This window comes from Leptosomus discolor, chromosome 5, assembly GCF_034619465.1.
Source record: "Leptosomus discolor isolate bLepDis1 chromosome 5, bLepDis1.hap2, whole genome shotgun sequence".
Taxonomy (NCBI): Eukaryota; Metazoa; Chordata; class Aves; order Leptosomiformes; family Leptosomidae; genus Leptosomus; species Leptosomus discolor.
In genome coordinates, this window is record NC_141395.1 from 30,817,094 (window position 1) to 30,833,759 (window position 16,666).

Sequence of the window (16,666 nt, forward strand, 5' to 3'; positions counted from 1 at the left end):
CATGATTCAACATAACTGCAGTAGGGTAGAACTGCTCCATAAGCTTAAAACTGGAGATAAGTCAGGTTTTTATATTTTACCCAAACCAATCCTTGAGTATCACAGCTATCAAATATATCGAAGAAGAGTATGCAGTAACAGCAAATTTATTCAAGCACAGCCCAGTAATTGAGTAAATCAGCCTTCTGTAGCCCAAACCAAGCATTTATTTATCTGACAGATAACAAAATATATCCCAAAATTTGAGGGAACATATAATACAATCATTCGGTACAGAACCAATCCCGAGCATCTTCATTAAGCTTGCAGTTGGGTAAGTCTGTGCAAGATACCATGAAACTCTTGACTGAATTCTCTCACTCCTATTTTTTTTTTTTTTTCCTATGCGACCTGGAGGGGATCTCTGTCTTTCTCAGACAGGATTATGTTGATTTCGTTCTGTAGGTGGACAGCTAGCATGTCACACAGCTCTGACAAGAAGCCTCGCTCAGTGTTACTGTGCTCACACAGAATAACACTTATCCCATTGGCAACTGCATCCAGAATGTCATGGTGGGACATCTCTCCTGACATTTTGAGAAAGAAACACCATGTAGGTCACTAACAGTACAGCTTAGGTAACCAGTTCTTTGCAATGTACGCAGAATCTTAGCTAGAAGCTGGGAAGACATAATGGGATACAGCCCATAAAGGCGGAATGCAACACCATCTGCTCAGTGTAAGAACATGGAACACTCCTACTCTAGTGTCCCTTGAAGGACTTTCAGCTGATATTCCCTGTATACAACTGAGACAAAACCACAGAAATTCCTTGCCCTCTTTGAATGGTGGTAGAGCCTGCCACTTTGGGCAGGAAATAGGAGTGTGCAGAGTGGTTTGGAAGTGGACTGTCTGGATGTCACGTGCATTGCTGTGACAGAGGACAGCAACTGGGAAGCCTTGCAAAGAAGCTGACTGTCAGCTCTGCAGGGCCGTATATAAGGGCGAGATGGGCCATGCCTTGCCAAAGAACTTGCTTGAGCTAAGTACTACAGAATGCAAAGCAGCCTTTCTATTGTTGAGCAAGCTGTAGGGGGTAGTGGTCCCCCTGTCAGAAAAGAGGATAATGGGCTTAAGTGTCCCTTTGGTCAGATACACTACGGGGTTCCTTTGGAAGATTCTGTAGACTACATTATATTCCATTTTCCATTAGGGAAGTCAGTAGAGAACTGAGGAAATACCTTGTATCTTGCCAAAGGAGAAAGACACTGGAAGTTGCAATAGACTGCCATCAGCACTGATTTTGCGTTGAAATAATGCATGTTAGCAATATTTTAATTTAAATAACCTTCACTGTGCCACACAGCCATCTGATCCACGTTATCTCTAATGTTATCCTATCATTCCAACAACTGATTGTTTCCCACAGGTAATTCTTCCTGGCCAAATCTTTCAACAGCCTGTCAACTCTCTTCTTTTTTCCTTCTTTTTTTCCTAGTGACTATTTTTATAAAGATAACAAAACAGCAACATAATCTTTTACCTGTGAGATAGAGGTCAGCTTCCGTTCCCTTCAGCACACTGCTCCCAGAACCAGCACACAGAGCAGCTTTCTTCACTAGTGATTCTGCAGGATACAAGGTGCCACAGTCAAACTCCTTTCCCTCTGTTCAGCCCTCTATCAGTATTGCTACAAATTGTTTCACAGTAACCACTACCTTGATTTTAGGGGTCAGTGTAATTTCATTGGAGTAAGACATACATCTGTCAGTTTGAAAGAGTCATGGGCCTATAACATCTCTGATAATACAGCAAAATCCTCTGTGTACCAAACAGATGTGTAGGTTGTGGGTTTTTTTTTCCAAGGGGTAGGAAAGTTTGCAGAAAACTACAGCACGAAGGCTGGCTGCTGGCTAGTTCTCTCCTAGTGAGGTGTTACTTAGGGTTATGACCTCTTTACTAGGCTGCTACTCTTTCCAGGGCTCTCATGTTCCATCATCATTATTTTTCCAACTACTGATGCCACTAAGGCAGCATTTTGCCTCTGAGATACACTGCTTCCTACTGTCATCTCTCAGAAGGCCACTCTGTGCAAGCTGAGAGCTGCTCCATGCCATTCAAAATTTGCCCGTCTTCTGATTGCCGATTCCAAGCTATTACATATGTGACAGGAAATTTAATTCTCCATATATATGACATTCACTAGGGAGAGGGGACACATGACACAGTTTTCAAATTCTATTAAGGTTTTACATTATGTTGCCATGTAATTACTGTTGATTTAAGTGGAGTTGCACTACTACGATCCCACACCATAATGAGAGGCTTCAAAATAGTCTGGGTTTTTTTTAGTGCAATTGATAGTGTAAGAGGCTTCTAGTAAGACTTCCGTCTTATAAGTAACAAAGAGTTTTCAACAAATTTGGTCTTGCAAATTCTAATTGCTGTGCTCCCTGGAGATTAGGATAGGTATCTGGGATAAGAGGATGCTTCCTCCATGTTTTACTAGTGACCCACTGTTTGAGCTAGGACAGTTCACCTTAGCCACTATCTCTCTTTCATCAAAACATGGATAGTTACATGTTCATAAGCATACCATAAAGTGTCTCACCATTTTAAGATGCTTTGAAATTTAACATTCAGTCACAAAAGGGAGTGTGCAATGAAATGGTACACAATTGTGTCTAATATCCTGGGAGAAAAAATCTTAGTCATTATAAATTATGAAAAAGGATGTCTCATATTCGATTTGTGCTGTCCCTTCTTCACAGTGACAACCAGCATAATATAGAACTTCCAATTAAAAATACAGATGAGATTCTTCTTGTGTGATTGTACCACGTAAATTCTAAAGTGCTGTTTCTTGTCTTTTAACAGTGCTTCATACTATTTGGAAGTAAACCTACACAAGGCAGTGATATTTCACACACTGATGCACACACTTATGCTCCTTATCTTCCTGGAATACAATTTCTAATAACAGTCTTACTTGCAGGCCTTTACCTAGTGTCTTGCCCATTCCCACGGCTAAGCGCACGTGGGGTAATTTTAGGTGGCTTTTGATACGCTCAATTATTTCTGACAAGGAGACCGGCTCACTCAGTGTACACAGACGTCCCATTCCAGTATGGGGAAGAAGAGGCTGAAAAGAAATGAAAGTTACTGTGAGAAAGCTGACTGCAGAAGTTCGCATTGCTTTCCATACTGTACAAAGATGAGTATATTGGGCATTCAGGAATGCCTCTGAACTTTACGAAAAAATATGTATGTTACGTTCTTGAACATAACATACTAAAACTACACTAGTTATCGGAACTGATTTAAGAATTACCACAGGCCACGCAGCTATTTTCATTGGTTTGGAAAATATGCATGGCTACAAATCCTCACAGGCCAGTATTTCAGAGTACTGACGGGGCAGCACAGGAAACCTGTGATGCTATTGACTACTGGATTTCATTGTTTAGGGCACTCAGCTCACACAAGTAATACATTCACTGGAAGTAATATGTGATTTTGTTACCTTTTGTAATAAAAGAATCTCGGTCTTGTGATAAAGAAGGCTGTTCTGGGACAGTAACGCCACTACCTCCAACAGTGCTTTCTGAGAGCAGTTCAAACTGACTCTTGTTTGCTCCTCACCTTCAACCCTGCAGAAAGATATGCTTGGTGCTTGCTAAGAAACTAGATAAAATTTCAGCATCATATTAATATAAAACAAAGCTAGTCTATACCAGAGGCTATTGTACCATAGAGAAAAGAAAAAAGAAGGCATTGTAATAGCCTAGCCTAGCCTAGCCTACTCTACTCCCTGGGAAGAAACAGATATGGGAATTTAACTCAACTGTCCTCATCAAATTTCCTGTTAATACTCTTCTTTACCACCTCTAATCTATATGATGCTACAGTGAGTTGCTGTTACCATTTAGTGTAACATAGATTGATCAGAAAGGGATGATTATTCCTTAAGGTTCTAGATCTGTTCCTGAAAAAAATAGCAGCAATGCACAGAGGAAGAAAGTGATTACAATAGTAAAATACAATTCCAGCAACTTATTGTTTCAAACAACAGAAAGAATACAGTATTAAAAGAGTGAAGCAGATACCTAGCAGGGAGAGTAGTGAGACAGGAAATGTCTTTGATATCTTTGATTTTGGACAGCACTGTGTCCAGATTCTCAGTGTTGTCTGTGCAGAATTCTACCCGGTGAGAGCCTTCAGCTGGATAGCTTGGTGCAGCTGATGGATGCAGTGGGACCGAAGTACAGGCACCTGAGAAAACAGTGCAAGATTGCTGTTTTATAAAGCTGGATAAGTATCCTAATACTGATTTAGCACATATCCTAGAAGCAACAGAAAGATGCAAATTTTGCATTTGAATCCCACTTTCCCTGTCCAGAACTGAGGACTTCTTGCCCTGTTGTCTCCATTAGGCACAGTCTATTTTAAGTGCAAAGAAGCTAATGGATATGTATTATTTGTCATTATTAACGCCATCCATTTGATACTAAGAATTGTACACAACTGAAATAGTTTCTGGTTTGTAAATCAGGCTGGTAAAGACATAGCTGTTTTAATTTATGAACCACAACACAGAATAAAAATCTAAAAGAATTCCAGATACCTTAAGTCTTTTGCAAACAATGAGATCTCGTACTTTATAAATTAAAGGTGGTGATTTAAATTCAGCGCCTAAACTTTGCAACCAAGACGGACAATAAATATGCTGCTGCACCAGTTCTGGCTACATCCAATAGTACAGTCATGCATCGCAAAAAATCCTCTAGTGTTTGTATCTGGTATTCTTCACCAGGATAAATAGTCTAAAATATGTTTAGGGTACTTAGAAGTATTAGAAGAATATTGGGGAAAAAAAAAAAAGAAGAAAAAAAAAAGTAATTGAATCATACCTGTAAAAGAAGGTATGGAAGAAAAGAAAATGAGGGAGACTCCCCACATAAAATAGCATATACTGCTGAAGTAATTTTAACCTTTTTGTTTGTTTTTAACAGAATCTCACCAAGTCCCTTTGTTAGCCAGTTATTGACTCCATGAGGTATGGCATCGTACGCCGTATGCGGAGAGTAAATCCCGATTCTGTGCTCCAGGGCTCGGACCACGAGCCGTTCCTTCCAGGTCTTCCATGTTACTCGCTTGAGTGGTGTGAATATAGGAGGGTGGTAAGAAAGAATAAGGTCTGCCTTCTTCAGCACTGCCTCCTCCATCACCTCCTCAGTGAGATCGTTAGTGAGGAAAAGGGTGTTCACAATGTGGGGAGGACTTGGTTCCACCAGCAACCCTACATTGTCCCAGCTTTCAGCCAGAGAGAGGGATGCAAAGTCATTCAGGGCAGAAACGAGCTCCCTGAGATTCATGAGGGAGCGGGAGGGCAGGTGGCCCAAAGCACGGACGCAGCGGAGAGGCCGGCGAAGCAGCGGTGTGCCGGGCAGCAGCATGCAGCTCTCTGTGGAGGGGTAAGAAAGGGCAGCAATAAGCCTCGGTAATTCACTGGCTGTAACAGCAGCGTGAGGAGTGTTCGGGCTGCGAACGCCGCCCCACTGAGAGAGAGGAGCGCGGCCCGGACCCCCGGCAGCCACCGCAGTCGGAGCCGGGCCGCCCTGCAACGGAGCGCGGGCGGTGGGCACACACCCCCTCCCTGCCTCCAGTGCTCCCGTGAAGCACCATAAACGACTACGCAGTCGTGCAAGAAACCTACGGAACTGAAACGTCATCCATCTTCGCAGACTAAAGCCGACCCGCGGAATCCAACCGGAGAAGCGTTTGTCTCTCGCGCGGGGGCAAGCGGGCCCGGGACAGGCGGCCTTGGGGCACCGCCAGCTGCGTCCGCACAGGCCGCCGAGCAGGGCCCGCTGCCGCCGCCGCGGCGGGGCCGTGCACTCACCTCACGCCGGAGCAGGGCAAGGGCTACGGGGCGGGGCCTGCGCTCGGCTCCGCCGCTTCCGCCGCGCCAGCGGGGCTGGGGGTGGCCTCTGCGCATCCCCGGCCGCGCCGGGCTGGGGGTGAGCGGCGGCCAGGGCGGCCCAGCCCCTTCCTGCACCCTGCGTGAGGAGAGCCGGGGAGCCGCTAGGAAGCGGCGGGTGATGCGTTCGGGTACAGCCTCGGCAGGTTTGTGCGAAGCCTCCATGTGGCCGGGCGAGGGCGAAGGCGCCGGGGATGCGGGAGAAGGCCGAGCTGGCGACCGTGGTGCGGCGGGAACGGCGGGCGTCCCGGTCGGGCGGTGCAGTGCCGCCTGGCAGAGTCGCTCACGGGTGGAGGAGCTGGGCCGCGTCTTGCAGCGATGGGGGCGGTGGGTGAGCCGAGTCCACGCGTGCTGTGCGTGGGTTTTGGGTGGAAGTACCTCAGATCAGCAGAAGAGGAGCGATAGCTCCAGGCTGTCGTTGGTCAGATAGGAGCCGAGGGCGGGTGGGTTGCAGTGAGCGCGGTCGGCCCTAGGGGTGCCGAACCGGAGCCTGCGCGGTGCCGGTTGCTCGTCCCGGCGCCCCGCCGCTCAAGGCAGGCTGCAGCCGGGGTGGGGGGTGAAAGGGGCCGGGCTGGAGCTGGAGTCGGAGGGTTCCTCGGCTTATGTGGGAGGCCTTGCCAAGCCTGGGGGCTAACCAGGGAAAGCAGTATACAGAGAAGAAATTAGCGTGTAAAACTGTTGATTTCTACACAACTGCGGTTTTATTGTCCTCGTTCCAAGTGCTTTATTTGAAAATATTACTAAGGTAAAGTTTGATCCTATGCTTGGATGCAGGTACCTGTCAGTTGCAGGCACTGGCAGCTGTCAGAAGGTGGCTCCAAATCACACTTTATTTAGGTACTGGTATGTGGCTTTTACCTGTTAATTTCTGTCATTTATAAAACCATAACCTTTGGAAAAGCTGTGTTTGCTTAGTATAAACTTTCATCCTAGGAAAGGATGTTTTTTGGCCCCACACCCTTTCTCTAAGCTATTTTGTTCTACTCCTTTATATAGTTCTTTATATGCTGCATAGTCCCCATAATGCAGGTAAAACATTTATCCACAGAGCCACTTGAATGGTACTGTGAAACTATGTGGTGTAAAAGCACATAACCACACAAATATTTTAAAATCAAAAAGTTTTGGGGATGGATGGAAAAAACCCAACAAACTTAATCTGTTTTATTTGCAGGAAATTGCTGTATATAAATCTACTTCAGCTTTTTGATAAGCAGACATGGTGAGAACAATAGCACTTTTTACATATTTTCATTCTTTCTGAAATGGTCATCTCTTAGAAAGTGAATGGCTGCTTAGCATCTCAAAAGGGTTACGCGTTTGACTGATGCTGTGAAGAATTTGTAATTAAAAGTGGCGGTTTTCACTTCAGACCTAACAAGTTATTGTGAAAAGGAAAATAGGTTAATTTCCATCAGCCTAAAATATATTAGACTTTCGGTTCTAAGACCCTAAATTTTAATCCTACTTTGGCTAATATTTGGTAATCTAGTTTGGTTTCTTTTGCCACAGAAGCATTATTCAGGTTGCAAGCACATAGCCCTACTTGAGTGTATGTAACCTTCTACACTTACAGGCTTTTAAAAGTTTAGCAGATCAGGAAATAGAGGTTAGACTGTGTGTCTGTGTGTGTACATATACCTGTTATAGCCTCTTCATGGACATTGCAGGCAACGGTCTTCTCTTCTTTACTTGTGTACTTCTGAAACAGTATGCCAGTATCAACATGATGCTGATTTTTATTAGTTTTCCTGTACACTTATCCCCACAGTAATTATGTTTGCGTAGTTTAGGACTTTCCATGGGAGCACTGTGGTATATTTGGCCTAGAGAGATATATTTGCTTAGGGGACTGGGTGACTGCGATTTTAAATTTTATGAAGGTTATTTATAAATTCTTAAGAAAAGTGTGTAGTTTCATAGATTTGCTTGTTTGTGAAGGCAGATTATATACAGTGCCATTCAGAACTAGCCATATCACTCAAAAGGCTGCAGGTGAGTAACACACATCAGTTGTTCCTCTGGCTGTAAACCAGTGAGGTTTGTGCACCACACTATCATCTGAAATAGATACAATTTTAATTCTTGAACTTTGCAATTAAGTGGCTGAGTAGGTCCAGTTTGCAAATTAATAATGTGTCTCTGGAGTGGAACAGCATGAAACGGAGCTTCTGCATTACTGTGGCAAACTTGATTTGTCCTGAAACTAAGTGAAACCCAGTGCTTTCTGGTGGTTTCACTGGAAATGTGGAAGGTTTGTGTCAGTAGCCTTGCTTATGGACAAATATTGAAAGAGTGGTTATATGCAGTGGGAAATTGCTTATGTTCTAGGAAATAAAACCAAGTCTGTTAGTATTTAATTGCCAATTTAATTATTCTTTTCTGCCTCTTGCTCAGGCTGTCACGCTGCATACTGATGTAGGAGATATTAAAATTGAACTGTTCTGTGAGCGTACACCAAAGACTTGTGAAGTGAGTAACTGGGGTAGGATTGCCCAGTGTTGAAACAAAGTAGAAATAGTGAAGACTATACAGGAGGTGAAGTGGCTTTTGCAATTAATCTTTTCACTTAATGGAATGTTAACATTTTAAGCTGGTACAATGCCTGTTGAATCTTGTGCACTGTGTCATACTGCCTAGAGCCTGTTTAGCTAAGGGCTGCTTCTGTCCAAGTCCCAGCATCTCCCAAAGTGCCCTTTGCCCTTAAGGGGAAATACGGCACATGGCCTGGGATTTCTGAATTTCCTGAGGTTTGCTCACACTTGCACAGATTTGATTTTCATTTAAGAGTGAGAATCGCTCCCAGTTTGTCAGAAGTCCCAGGTTTTCCTTTCTGCAATAAATTTAAGCTTAAATTGAAATAATTTACTTTTTAACTAACAAAGCTGAGGCATGAAGTTATTGCTGACAAAATTACATTTATAAAATAAAAATGTTGAATGGAAGTGATACTTTTGAGCATGTCTTGGGCTTCTTGTTTGTTCCTTGAGTCAGACAACCTTGTGCTATAGGCTTTATTTAAAATCCTTCGTATCTGTGACAGTGTCAAAGGAGTGTGTTAACTATAATTTGTTTATGATTATTCTGTGTCAGTACTCTGTGGAATTCATGTGGTCACAATGCAAAGCAGAGGCAAAAGGGTTAGTCTTGGTCTTGCCAATGCTGTCATTTTAGTAAGAGGATGCTATTTCTGAATTGTTTGCTAATATGATTTGTTTAATTTCCTTAGAACTTCCTGGCTCTTTGTGCTAGTAACTACTACAATGGATGCGTATTTCACCGGAACATAAAGGGCTTCATGGTTCAGACAGGAGATCCGTTAGGTAAATTCTTCTGTCCATGTGTCTCTATAGAAAAATGTACATAAAAATAAAATAGAAATAAAAATAAAAGTATGAATTTTAAAACCAAAATGTAAATAGAATGAAAATAAGATACAAGAATTATTGTGTTGTTGATAGAGGTTTTTATGATGAGATTAGTTTTCTGTGGTGACCTTACAGAAGAGCAGCTGTTACCCTAGTTCTAAATAATCGTGCGGTAGTAAAGCATTCTACAAACTTTAGTTTTTCCAGCTGTTTCTCCTAATACAATGGTTCTGCTGACTTACCACCTGTTGAACAGGTAGCAGTTGCTACTGTGGTTTCTCTGGTTTCTGTCTGAAAGGCTACGCTGTCTCTAAAGCATTTGGAGAAAATGTCCCAGACTGTATCAGCTGTTTGGGAGAAAATATGATTCAGCTGTGTGTCTGTTTGTACACATACTGAATTTAATTTGAGAATATGTCAGTGTTTTGTTCTGCTTCTTAACAGGTGTTCCTTATATAGAGTTATGTCTCTGCTCAGTATCAAGACATGAGAACCTGATCCCTGCCTCAAACGAATTACAGGCTATATAGGGTCTTTGTTTGTACTGAAAATCCAGTAATCTATTGTGTTGTTTCTTTGTCAGGCACGGGAAAAGGAGGTAACAGTATCTGGGGCAAGAAGTTTGAAGATGAATTCAGTGAATACTTAAAGGTATTTCTGTACTCTCAATATACAGTTATGTTTTCATATGAATATTCTTTACAGGTTGGAGAACAATCAGCATTGTGTTGTACTGTATTAAATACCTCTTTTGTAATTGTGAAGCAAAGTATAATCCCACAATAAAGGGATAGAAAGCTTATTATTAAAATAGGAACAGGCATTTCTGTATTTGGCAAGTTAGGTTTGAGAGTTTTAATCACTTAGAACAGAAGTAGAAAGAATTTGTAACAAAGTAGTTTTCGCGCACTGAAGGCAAAGAAGTAATTTTTTGTTGTAAGAGCAGTTTTGAGGAGCTAATTATGGACTGTGATGGAATGTATTAGCAATGAAGATTTGCTCTTAATAATGGTATTGAAGCACAATACTAATTCACAGAGCACTTTGTCCAGGTTAAAGCCCAGCTTTCACAGATGTGTATTCATGTTGACCATTTTGCCCTCTTTCAGCACAGTGTCCGTGGGGTAGTTTCAATGGCAAACAATGGTCCGAATACCAATGGATCGCAGTTCTTCATCACTTATGGCAAGCAACCACACCTAGACATGAAGTACACTGTGTTTGGAAAGTAAGTGATCCAACTGCCTGCCTCTTTATCATAGTGTGTGAAGGATCTGAATATTTCAGGGCACATGCAATGCAAATTTAGAAGCTTCTGATTCTAAAACTCTTTAAAATATTGGATGTGTATATGCAAATGTATGCTCTTGCACTGTCACCAGAATTAGTTGCTCCAAAAATGCTGCTCCCTTTTTCTTAGTAGTAGAGAATTCAGTGGAAATAGACATATTAAAAATTACCTCAAGAATGGAGGGTTTTTTCTTCCCCCCTGCCCCTAGTTATTGCCTTTTCATTCATGCCCAAATGGACGCAGCATGATTTTAAGCAAACTCCAGAGCAACTGGATGCACAGTTGTAAGGTTTACTGAGAAGCAAGAATGCGATTTTGGACTGGATCTGGGGATGGGTGTGGTACCAACATGGTCATTCTTCTGTTTGAGTGGAATTTCCTGTTGGTCAGATAAAACTCATGGAACTGACAGTTTATAAAATCAGATGAGGTTGTTTAAGATGCATCATTATTTTTAAATGTTTTTATGTTAATAGACATTACTGGTAATGTATCATCCTGAAAGCAAGTATTTAATTTTTGAGTCTTTCAGATACTGCTTTTTCTATCTCAAAATTGTGGTAATATCTTTTCTTTTGCTTGTTGTTAAAAGGTCTCTAGAGTACAAGTGAATCTGCTGAGAAAAAATTGCCTTTATTAAATTGAGTTAAATATTCAAAGGAAACTATTGAAATGTGAAAATACTATTCTGTACTTCTAGGTCGTTTAGAAGTGTGATTGAAGTTTTTAGACATCTTTCTTAGAAAAGAGTAGAGGCTCTGACAGATGAACTTTGCCAGATTTTCTGTCAGTTTAAGATACTCCTGCCCCAGTTGCAGAATCAGCAGAACAGCATATGCAGTCCCTGCTGGCCCACAATCCAGCATCCTAGATTCAAAGAGTTGACAAATGTGACTGAATTGAACTGCAGACAGCACGATGTGTTTTCTGCCAAGGCCGTGACTGGGGAATAAACTGCCAAGATTTACCAGAGCTAGTTATTTCAACAAAAAAGTAAGAGGTTTATTAGAACGATCTCTCTTCCGCTTCTTCAGCCTGAACAAAAAATCTGAAAGCCTGAACATACTTGTGCTATTAGATTTACACAGTTATTAATGGTTCTGTCCAGTCTTGTCTTTGAGTCAGAAGGTCAGAAATTATAATCTCACATTTGGAAGATCTCTGATTTTCCAGTCGTAGGATTTCAGTAATCCACAGTGAAGTTTGGAACGGCCAGTATCTTGCCGCGACTTAAACGTGTATTATGATTGGTCAGTTCCGCCTGCCGGGAAGTGCAGCCCGGCTCTCTGTACAGCTATCGTTGGTATAAAATATGATACTGTCAGGTCAATGGGAATTATTTGTACTTTTTATCAGAATCTGTCATGGATGCTTAATATTTCCTTGTAAAATAAGTTATGTGCTGAATGTAATGTTTTGGTTGTCTTATTTGTATCATTTGCTTGCAAAGTCCTTAACCTATGATACTTAATTGTAAAGTGCTCTGAGATCTCAGTTGTGAAATTTAAGTCGTTATTAGGAGGCAATTCCTAGAACTTCTGCATTTTTTCCAGAGTTATTGATGGCTTGGAGACCCTGGATGAGCTGGAGAAGCTGCCTGTGAATGAGAAAACCTACCGACCTCTTAATGATGTTCGCATTAAAGATATTACAATTCATGCCAACCCTTTTGCCCTGTAGCCACAGAGTGCCTCGACACATTCTTTAGAGACTATTCAACTGCTGGATTATGGGGTTTAAAGTGTCATTAAAAAGGATTAATTGAGCTGGATCATACCTTTGCTCATTGAATGCGGGATTTTCAGCAGTTGTGACATTGTGTGGGAGTTGTCACAGAGGAGTCTTATGCTTTAGAAGTCAGTTTTTCCAGGAATTTTATTTTTTTTAATACTTGTAAAGTAAGAAAATAGTTTTTAAATATATTTTGTTTTGCTAATCTTTGTTTTCTGCCTTATCTTTCTTAGTGATACTATGTTGAAACAATGTCCTTTGCTACAATTTCATACTGCCACTTTTCTGAAACTCTCATGTAAATTGTAACCTTCCTTACTTTACTGGTTTTCAGAAAACTGAGTAAGATGCAATTTTTTCCCCTAGGTGAAAGCAGTGTCATAGATGAAACCTTTCTGTCCTAGGGGATTAAAGGGCATGTTTCAAGGAGTGCTTGCTCTTGTACTGCTGTGTTGGAACAGTAACCTCTTCAGCCTCCCCAAAAGCTAGATTAGAAACAATCACTTCTGCCTCTGGCACAACACTTTTGATACGAAAGAGTCAGTGTTTGTGTCTTTACGTAGCTGTTGATCGAAACTGGGTAACCATGGATTTACTGTAACTTGTTTTTCATCAGTTTATTGCACAAACAATAGCAGGTAAACACAACAAAGAGGAGTGACAAAAAGACTGTGGTCAGACTTCTAATCAAGAATATCCTGATACACCCAAAATAATACAAGATGGCCAAGATGATGTTGAACAAATGAGAAAGAACTGTTGTTTGGTCTTATTTGAGACCAAATGTTGTTGGACTCAAATAAGAAAGTCTGCAAGAAGGTACAGAGATACCTGAATATTGACTGGTCAAGAGGAAAAATAAAATACATGCATACATATGTGTGTATGTATATATATACACACATATATATATACATGCATATATATATATATACACACACACATATATATGATCCTATGCTTAAGTGACTTAGTATAGTAAGCATAAAATAAACTGACTTAAGCAGGGAAAAGAGAGTGATTTGTACATGTCAAAGAGGCAGTTCTTCACCTTGGGCATACTGGGAAAAGCAGAATGTTCTGCTCTTTCTCATAGATTTAAAAGGTGAATTTTGGCATCGGGGTTTTTTTCATAAAGCAGGAAAAAATCAACTAATTTCCACAGAGGTTCACTTTCTCACTCTGTAATACATAGAGGTGAGCGTATGTTTCTAGTTCCAGCTGTGCATGAGAAACCCAGGCAGGAGAGAGTACCCACAGTTCCTGCATCCAACTCCTGCCATTCTGGACTTCTTCCCCCAATCCTCTTTGGACTGTCAATGTTACTTAGCAAGTCCATTCTCACATATGTGCCTTGTAATCCTTGGGAGGTCCTGCTGACTTACAGTCTGCTTCAGACCAGTATTTCCCATTTTGAGACTTTGCCTCTTAAAATAAAGAGGAGAACTTATCTGCAAGAGAAAAGCAAAGTGTCCTGGCAGAGAATGAATTTTCTGTTCAGGAAAGCTGCATTTTTGAGATGACTGCAGCACCCAATTCGGTGAGAACAAAGTTGATAAGATGCTTTGTTTTAGTTTGTGGCCAGCCTGGTATGTGGGTCTCTAGCGGTCAAGGTCTTTAGCCGCTTCGAGTTAGCCACGTGCTAAAGCCAGGAGGAGCGAAAGCCAGGGCAGCTGACCTAAGCTGGCCAACAGAAGTATTCCATACCATAAATGTCATGCTCACTTTAAATTCACAGAATCACAGAATGTTAGGGGTTGGAAGGGACCTCGAAGGATCATCTAGTCCAACCCCCCTGCCAGAGCAGGACCACCTAGAGTAGGTCACACGGGAATGCGTCCAGGTGGGTTTTGAATGTCTCCAGAGAAGGAGACTCCAAAACCTCTCTGGGCAGCCTGTTCCAGTGCTCTGTCACCTTCACAGTGAAAAAGTTTTTCCTTATGTTGATGTGGAACCTCCTGTGCTCCAGCTTGCACCTGTTGCCCCTTGTCCTATCGTTGGCCATCACCGAGAAGAGCCCGGCTCAATCCTCCTGACATTCGCCCTTTACATATTTATAAACATTAAATTGGAAAGTTTGCTGGGGATGGTCTCTTTTCCTCGATGGCAGCCATCCCTAGAGGGTCTCGTTTGTCATTCTGCTCCTGAGGCCTATTCTCCCATTTGTTGTGAGTTGTGCTTTCACGGGAGCTGTGGTGCTCCAGCATCCTCTGCTGGGAGTGTGCAGCTTGCGACCACTACATGGGCTGAGTATAACTTTGTGTACTTTATATTAGTATTAATATTAGTTTTCTTATTACTGTTTTATTAAATCTGTTTCCATTTCAACCCACAGGTCTCCTTTCTTTTTCCCGATTCCCTTTCTCCAGGGGGGGTCATTGGGTGATAGAACAACTGACTAAATGAAGACTCAAATCTACCAGGTACAGATTACTGAGGTTTTTATGAGCAGAGTTGATGAGTACCTTCTCTCTGGGACAAAGTTTCTGTATTTTGTATGGAGTGTTGCTTAAAGCTCCTAGCCTTTGCTCCAGACTTAATACGTTTTACCATAATATTTCAGTCAGTCAGGTGAAGGATTTAGTTATTTTAGCTCTGTGCTCTTCCATATAACCAGTGGTAATGGCAAGTAGACATAAGCATGCAACTGCATGTTTGACTGACACACTGACACCACTGCTATGCAGAAGGAAGGACATACTGGAAAGGTTTCCTACAGTGTAAAGGAACCAATAATTTAAATGCTAACATCATTGGAAACAATTTCAGGTCTATTTTTTGTCCTCTACAAAAAGAAGGTTGTCATATAGAATGCATGAAATACAGGGACACCAAGCAATTTACTTTCTGGAGGATACATTAAATTTAGATCCTTTCTTTTTTATCTAAATCTGTGTATTGAAAGGAGAGTGATCTTATGGGACAGAATTACATACTAACTTTTAAAAATCGTATCACGTCTCTCTTGTTTGTGGCTCTGAACCTCTCCCAGGTTCTTCACGAGAACCTGGAATACAACAGGAAAAACAATGGTGAGGTTGGTCCCATCCACTTGTTGAAGAGAAAGCAAGGCAGAGAGTAGAAAGTAGCTCAGCTATGGAAGTGTGTGATTTTGTGGGCAGTTGCTGGGTACAGTGTACGTGCAATTTAGTTCTTGCACACAGTCAGCTGTTGTGTCACCAGCTGTTTGGACTTTTGTGACATGTATAATTCTTTAAATAGCAAAAATGTTGCAGACAGTACTGTTTTTATTGTTGTCGACTTGTGCTTTATAAACTCCTCTACTTTCACCAGTCTGGTCCTTTATCACAAACACTACAGCCACAAGGTGAGTTCTGTCGACATAAATCTACCCATGCAAAGAAAAATATGTACATTAACACAACAGTCTTGCATTATGACTATGGTGGAGGGTCTTATCATGTATATTCTAGATTGTCTCTTACCTTTGCTGGCATTAGAAAAACAGTAGGTGAAGTTGGTGTTGGAAGTACATCATGCTGAGAGCAGTACTTAGTCTAAGCTGGAGAACAATGGATGAAAATAACGATGCATTGTCTATGGACAGTGACAAACTTGCACCTGTAATGTACATATTGTATGTTGATCATAGGGTCAGTTGGGGAAATAAATAAAAAAAAATACAGTGAGTAGGGTCATTTATCAGGAGTAGAAGTGTTTCAGAAGGTTTAGTCCTTACCAGAATAAAAACATCATTGGGTTTTAGGGAACTGATGTGTATAGGCTGTTGTGTTTCAGGACTGTTTTATCCTAGATGCTCTTTTTCCACATAAATTAGATTGCACATGAGATGTTTGACTGCTTATTATGGGTTTTAGAGAATCAAATTTCAGGCATAATGCTTGGTTAGCTCTGCTGAGGTGACAACTGATAGCTGACAGGCTTGAAAGCTCCTTCTAAGAGAGGTGGCGGCTGAAGGGCTGCAGCAAGGCACAGGGCGGCAAGAGGGGTGGCTGTGTGCAACAGCAGTGAGCAGCAGAGGAAGCAAGGGTTAGTTTTGTGGGAGAGGTTTTGGGTTCTTTTCTGTGGGTATAGAAGACTGTACACTTGAAGAGTTGCATTTAGTTTGTTTTATAGTGGGTATTTCTGTATACAAGAAGACATCAAAAAAAAAAGCATTCAACTATTCAGAAATGTTTTCAATGCCAATGATTTACAAAGATGTCTTTACTTTGTTAGTCATATGTGGTCCTTTAAACCTCTGTTGATTTAAGGCTGACTGGGTACATGCTTTGAGAGCCTCTAACTATTTGTCTAGGGAAGTAAAGAGACAAATAACAAGTTTTATCACCAAGG

At 41.5% G+C, this 16,666-nt stretch overlaps 2 protein-coding genes across 6 annotated transcripts; one reads left to right on the top strand and one right to left on the bottom strand.

Moving 5' to 3' along the window:
- Positions 1-273: 273 nt before the first annotated feature.
- On the bottom strand, positions 274-5,435 carry NIF3L1 (NGG1 interacting factor 3 like 1). Its single transcript, XM_009953471.2, has 6 exons — positions 5,000-5,435; positions 4,086-4,251; positions 3,503-3,629; positions 2,983-3,121; positions 1,523-1,606; positions 274-566 (listed from the first exon to the last, which is right to left on the bottom strand). The coding sequence occupies exons 1-6, from the start codon at positions 5,433-5,435 to the stop codon at positions 382-384; spliced, it is 1,137 nt and encodes a 378-aa protein (XP_009951773.2). The 3' UTR covers positions 274-381.
- Positions 5,436-5,999: 564 nt separating this feature from the next.
- Positions 6,000-12,389, top strand: PPIL3 (peptidylprolyl isomerase like 3). Of its 5 annotated transcripts, none has more exons than XM_086465211.1 (8): positions 6,000-6,105; positions 6,734-6,802; positions 7,134-7,181; positions 8,357-8,431; positions 9,189-9,282; positions 9,911-9,978; positions 10,437-10,555; positions 12,172-12,389. In XM_086465211.1, exons 3-8 carry the CDS (start codon positions 7,179-7,181, stop codon positions 12,296-12,298), a joined length of 486 nt encoding a protein of 161 aa, XP_086321337.1. In that variant the 5' UTR covers positions 6,000-6,105; positions 6,734-6,802; positions 7,134-7,178; the 3' UTR covers positions 12,299-12,389. The 5 variants fall into 5 exon arrangements, with proteins under 5 accessions (XP_086321337.1, XP_086321340.1, XP_086321342.1 ...); XM_086465214.1 differs by having other exon boundaries at positions 6,734-6,796; XM_086465212.1 differs by lacking the exon at positions 6,000-6,105 and adding an exon at positions 6,269-6,286.
- Positions 12,390-16,666: the final 4,277 nt, after the last annotated feature.

Excerpts from the sequence above, each read along its gene's own strand:
- NIF3L1 (XM_009953471.2), bottom strand. The coding sequence starts at position 5,435 with ATGCTGCTGCCCGGCACACCGCTGCTTCGCCGGCCTCTCCGCTGCGTC. Across the intron at positions 3,630-4,085 it reads CTCACTACTCTCCCTGCTAG|GGTTGAAGGTGAGGAGCAAA; the intron begins GTATCTGCTTCA and ends ATCTTTCTGCAG. Across the intron at positions 1,607-2,982 it reads GGGAATGGGCAAGACACTAG|AATCACTAGTGAAGAAAGCT; the intron begins GTAAAGGCCTGC and ends TGTATCCTGCAG.
- PPIL3 (XM_086465211.1), top strand. Across the intron at positions 8,432-9,188 it reads GTACACCAAAGACTTGTGAA|AACTTCCTGGCTCTTTGTGC; the intron begins GTGAGTAACTGG and ends TAATTTCCTTAG. Across the intron at positions 10,556-12,171 it reads AAGTACACTGTGTTTGGAAA|AGTTATTGATGGCTTGGAGA; the intron begins GTAAGTGATCCA and ends CATTTTTTCCAG.